Genomic DNA, 6,000 nt, shown 5'->3' with positions numbered 1-6,000 from the left:
ATTGTAGCAATGTCTCCAGATGATTTGTGTCCACTAAGAAGTACTGGCCTAGCGGACTGGGGAGATGGCAGTTGCTAAAGTCTCACTCATGAGGATGAGTTCGGATCCACAGCACCCATGTAAAAAAGCTGGTGCCCTTACACTGAGCATCTAGTGGAGAACTACAGATCCCTGGAACTCATTAACCAGCCAGCCTGAGTTGATGAGCTCCAGGTTCAATGACAGACCCTGTCTCAAAAAATAAAGTGGCAAGCAACTGAGGAAGTGTGGACACTGAGCATCTCGCAAACACAAAGCACTAGCTTGGAACAGTGGTTTACCAGAAGTGATTTTACCAACCAGAGGACATTAAGCACACATTTTTGTTCAAAATATCTGACTTTGGTTAAGGTGCACTACAATCTGGTGAGTAGAGGGATGTTGCCAAAGGTCTTAACAATGCATAGTACTGCCCTCTATAGAGTTATGTTGGAGCTGAGAAATCCTAGCCTAAAATTGTTTTTCAAGTGTTCAAGTGTATGAACTTTAATCAGAACACTGCTGTTTTCCAAAGCTTAATTCAGTAGAGCTGGGGTGAGGCGCGAGTGCATTTCTAACTTCACAGGTAACCCTGATGCTGATGGTTGGACTACACTGAGAACCACTGGTCTCCCAATTTTAAAGATCGAAGGGTAAGACCCTTGAATCTGTTGGGATGTAATAGTAGCACTTAAGCTATTTACTGACGCGCCAAAGTATGCAAGACTTTCCAGATGCTCACAATATATTATAGGTCTTTACACTAAAACCATTTTGCAGATTAGGAAAGGTGGCCTGGAATGGTTAAATTTAATTTAAAAACCTAATTTCCTAAATGGCATATCTCAAACCCAAGTCTGACACCGATGCACAAGTTTACTTTTTTGGTTTGTGTTTGCGCAGTGTGGGCACTGTGACTTATGTATCGTAGGCTGGCTGTGAACTTACTATGTGGCTAAGGCTACCCCGAACTTCTGATCCTCCATCTCTTGAGTTCTGGGATTACTGGCGTGTCACCACAACAGGTTTCTGTGGTGCTGGGCAAGCACTGTATTCACGGTGCCGCGCCCAGCCAGCGCAAGACCGTAACAGCCACATCCACTGCCCCCAAAAGACCCCAAGGTTAAGACCTTTCATCCCTTTAAAGCTCGCGGCAACTTGGACCCTAGTACTGAGGACTGGGTGCGGGACGGGACTGGAACTCGGGAACCGGGGAACCAGTCCCTTACGGGCGCTTGGAGACTCAGGGCGGAGGGGCGGGGCTTCTGTGGCGGAAGGGGCGGTCTTAAGCCAGCAGGAAGTCCGGTGTCGGAGAGGGCTGTGTTGGTGGCGGGGTTGATGGAGAGTCTGTAGCGCGGGTCCCCGACGGGATCCAGGTCTTGTCTTCCGTCTCAGCCCCTACCACAAGCTCCGCCCAGCAGCTCGCGGGGACGGCGACGGCCGAGCTCTCCTTACAGGCATGCATGATGCTTTCGAGCCGGTGCCGATCCTGGAAAAGCTGCCTCTGCAGATCGACTGCCTGGCCGCCTGGGGTGAGTCGCTGGGCCCGGCCGCGTCGTCAAGGGGCCCGACCTTCTGCACTGGGGAGGTGGGTGGACAGGCGCCCTGCGGATGTGCGTGGGCTACGGACGCACGCCGTTTGAGGGGGTGGGACGACAGATGACCCGCCCTGGAGATGACCAGTAGTGGAGATGCTGTCTATAAGGACCCACATTCTTCTCAAGGACTTTACACACTCTCGTGTGCTGTGCAGTTGGAGATTGAGCTCGCTTTCTTAATTGTGCTCGGATTTGGCCTATTTCAGTTCCCAAGAAGTCTTAAGATGTAAAAGGGCAAAACATTGAGTTGTTAGCTTGCCAGGGACTTGAACTTCTTCAAAAGATTGAGGTGCTTTAACACCGTCTGTTTCACCCTAGTGTTCACTCATAGTTCACTTTTCCTTATGTGAGGTAGCTCACATACTCTATTAATCTAACCAAGTGGTTGGTTGCCTTATATCTTTAAGTGCCCACGTTACCTAACTATAGGTGGAAGAGCGTTGTCCTAGACGTCCATGAAACCAAACCTAACCTTGTGTAATTTCTCTTGGGATTGACTAGTGCAGAAAGATAGGGTTGGCATGTGTGTTCTGGAGTTCAGGAATCTAAACGTTGGCTGTCAACTACCTTGAGTGCTTTTCCATAAGTTGTTGTTAGTTATAATGTTCCTCAAAGGCCATGTAGAAATAATTTCAATCTTTTTCATAAATGTCCAGGTGCTAGAAATTGAGGGCTTATAAAACTGGAGTTTAGAGTCCTTACTCAGGTCTTACACTAAGCAAGGCACCATGATCCTGGGGAGTCGGTGGCAATGGCTGACATCTTGTACATCTAGCGACAGTACTATCCAGTCATCCTTGCAGTTCTTTGAGTACTATTCAGATGGGTTCTTCACTACAGATCTTTACATCACTCTGTGCCCTTCCCCCTTGGGCAGCCCTTAGCCTCTTTAAAATCTTACTTCCACCGTAAGCTGATTTAGGCCCTGGCTTTCCTTCTTTAAGAGAATCTCACTTCCTCCAAACATCTCTAGAAAACCTCATTTCCTGGAGGAAAATATTAATAGGGTAGAGGTTAGATAGGAGAAGAAAGAAATGAGGCCTGAACAATGCGTGAAGGCATTCATTTCTCTAGTGCTTCATCAAATATGTATTGGATACCTACATGAGCCATTCATTCCGAAGCAGACAGGAATACAAGGAGGAATGAGCAACAGTACTTGTGTTCCTACAGCACAGTGGGGAACAAAAGCATGTGAACAGATTATGATACCAAAGGCATTTGCTATTATTCTAGTATGCAGGTCAGGTACCCAGTTCAGCCTAAGACTTGCTACCGTTTGCCACTGTGACTTGGTGTATCACAACCATTGATCCTATTTCTCTATAAGAGACTCATTTACTCCACTTTGTCAGTATAGATACCACTTATTTCTGCTTTTCAAGAACACAGTTTTGGAAATGACGAATAGCTTTTGGACTACCATGATCCCTCATCAAACAGAAGAAATGTCCTTTGTCTCCTAGGTTACTGCAGGAGCTGTTGACCTACAAGAGGCCAGTTACTTCCTCTTGCATCAAATGATTTTGTCAGACTTTAGTGGTAGTAATTATTGCTACTTGTCATCATTATCCCATTTGTGTATGTTCCCTTACATGGAAGATTCATCTGGGAATCAGCTCACGAAGAACCAGACAAAATTTGAGCAGGAAGACTATGATGATAGCATAATCTGTCTGTCTCCTGGGACATGAAATGAAGAAGGCACTGGTTGGTCTCCCTCAGTTCCAGAGTCGTATAATCCATATAGTCCAGCTGCCCTTTTCAGTGTTTTCTAATGTCTAATAGCACAGCCCTAACTGTGGGGTCTCTCCCTTTCCTCGTGGGTCGTTGGCCACCATTCCACGAGGACAAAGGGAGCAGAAGCGACGAACGGGGTCAAGATGGCCGGTGAGCACTGATGGAAGAAAGCCCTTCTGGTGAGGCAGGTTCAGTGATACAAACAGCTCCAGATTCAGTGAAAGAGCTCCAGACTCAGTGAAACAGCTCTGTTTATTCAGTGGGGGTTAGGGAAAATATAGTGTGGAGGCAGTAGCCAATGCTTCAGCTGATAGGTGCTCATAGTATGCTTTATTTACATGTGGCAGTAGATTCCTATCATTAGACTATCGGGCAATGCCTAATTATCATATAGAAAAAACCTGGGGGTAGTTTTTACTCCAGGTAACTATGCCAGAGGTCATGTTCCAAATAAGGTCAGGCTTCCACACTTGGCAGCACTTTCCAGGTAAGTCAGGCAGAGAGCAGGAGGTCCCCTGCTGAGAAGGGGAGTCCTTCCATATAGCGCCGAGCCCCTTAGAGCTATCCGGACATGGAGGACTACAACCCTAGCAGCAAGGTTCCCCAACACTTAACCATTTTTTCTAATCTTCTCAAGCACATCTATCTTGTCTCTACATTTTAGTAAATGTCATTTCTGTTTATCCCTTTGGATCAGGCCAAAGACCATGGAATCATTATCAACTACTCTCATTCTCTTAAACTACATACAATCTTATCAGCAAATCTTGACTACTTTGTTTCCAAAATAAATCTCCTCATGTTGCTGTTACTGCACTTGATGAACACCCTGTCATCTCTTACCTGAATTACCCTGATAGTGTTCTGATTAATGGGCCTGCATTTCCTTTGTCATTTTCATCATTTTGCCTATACTATAGGTAGAGTAAGTCTTTGAAAACCTAAATCTGATTGCATCTCTCTTGCTGAACAGCCTAAAACAGCAATAACATCACAGCTAAAGGTCCAAAGTCCTTACCATAAATGGCAACACCTGACATCATCAGGTTGGAGGCAGAGATAAGAGCGTAACTTGAGCCTAAGAGTTGAGGACTAGCCTGGCCAGTGTAGGGAGACCGTGTAGACCCTGTCTCAAAACAAAAACAAGCAAACAAAAAGTGTGAATTGTGTATACATGCCTGTGTATATTTGTATTTATTAAAATAGTACATATTAGCCGGGTGTGGTGGCACACATCTTTAGCACTCGGGAGGCAGAGGCAGGCAGATCTCTGTGAGTTCAAGGCCAGTCTGGTCTACATAGTGAATTCCAGGTCAGCTGGGGCTACCGGGAGACCCTGTCTCAAAAAAAGACAAAAAAAAAAAAGGAAATAAATAAAATAGTACATATTTACTTATATGTCCCAAAGAAACAATGGAAAATTAAATAAATTATTAAATGGGGATCTGGAGAGATGGTTTAGTGCTTAAGAACACTGGCTACTTTTGCAGAAGACCCTGGGTTCAAATCCAAGCACCCACATGGCCACTAGCAACAGTTTCAGGGGATCTGATGCTCTCTTCTGGCCTCCATGGGCACTATATGACACAGGTTCACTTACATGCAAGTATAACACTCATACACAAAATAAATTAAAAATAATTAAATGATATCTTTAGTTTTAGAAAGAACAGGAGAGAGCAGAATGGGCAATGATGGAAGCTAGACTTCACATAGTTTTGATTTTGAACTACATGTATGTTTTATATAATTAGATGTAAAAATTTATAGGGCTGGAGAGAGAGCTTAGTGAAGAGCACATGCTCTTGCAGAGGATATGGGTTCAGTTCCCAGCATCTATATGGTGACTCAAAACCTTCTGTAACTCTAGTTCCAGATGCCCTCTTCTGGCCTCTGGGCACTAGGGACCATGCTGTACATACATACATGTAGGCAAAATACTCATACACATAAAAATAAATATTTTAAATTTTAATTTATAAATGCCAATTTTGGAGTACTACTCCAGGGTTATTGAATCAGAATCTCAAGGTACAGGGCTCAGGAATTTGCATTTTTAATAAGTCTAGATGATTCTGATCATCTAGCTAGGTAGGAATTATCCTTTAAGAAACCTTGTTCTTTGCCATGTGACCTTATCTCTAAGTATTCTCTAGTGGCCAATGCTGGACCAGGAATGAAACTGTTTATTATGTGAAATTGGCCTGCATTGTGATGTCGGTTGGTGTTTCATCAAGAGTAATTATGAATAAGAGTTCCCAGGCCTACTCACTTCCTGGGGAGATCAGCTCTAACATCGGGCCTCAGAATTAGGTCTTCTTTCCCTCTGAACAGGTCTTACTATGCAGCCCAGGCAGGCCTTGAATTCATGATCCCCCTACTATCTGAGTACTGGGATTACTACTGGGATTACAGGTGTGCACCTCCACACCCAGCTCTTCAATAGTTTTTTAGGTGACTCTGGTTTGTTTACATGCATAAGATGTTCTATTTTGTGATATGCAATATTGGTTTTCTGGTTATCTGAGCCCCTTTCTCTAACCAAATCAGACCCCTCAAGATTCCTTGCCATTAGCATATCTGGATGATGGGCAGCTTGTCCCTATGAGCTTGAGGATTAGGACTGTGTATGGTGTAGGGCTTC

General features: G+C 44.5%; 1 protein-coding gene across 3 annotated transcripts in view; it reads left to right on the top strand.

The window, feature by feature from the left end:
- Window positions 1-1,306: 1,306 nt before the first annotated feature.
- Window positions 1,307-6,000, top strand: part of Vps39 (VPS39 subunit of HOPS complex) — a 78,150-nt gene continuing 73,456 nt past the window's right edge. For 2 of the 3 annotated variants that reach the window (XM_008846815.3, XM_029570225.1), the window contains exon 1: window positions 1,307-1,550. In XM_008846815.3, coding sequence (XP_008845037.1) covers window positions 1,478-1,550 — 73 coding nt within the window. In that variant the 5' untranslated portion in view covers window positions 1,307-1,477. The remainder of the gene's footprint in view (window positions 1,551-6,000) is intronic. The other variant, XM_029570226.1, reaches the window with a different exon arrangement.

The sequence above is a fragment of the Nannospalax galili genome, unplaced genomic scaffold, assembly GCF_000622305.1.
Source record: "Nannospalax galili isolate Female #2095 unplaced genomic scaffold, S.galili_v1.0 scaffold342, whole genome shotgun sequence".
NCBI lineage: Eukaryota > Metazoa > Chordata > Mammalia > Rodentia > Spalacidae > Nannospalax > Nannospalax galili.
This window is presented reverse-complemented; position numbering and strand designations above follow the sequence as displayed.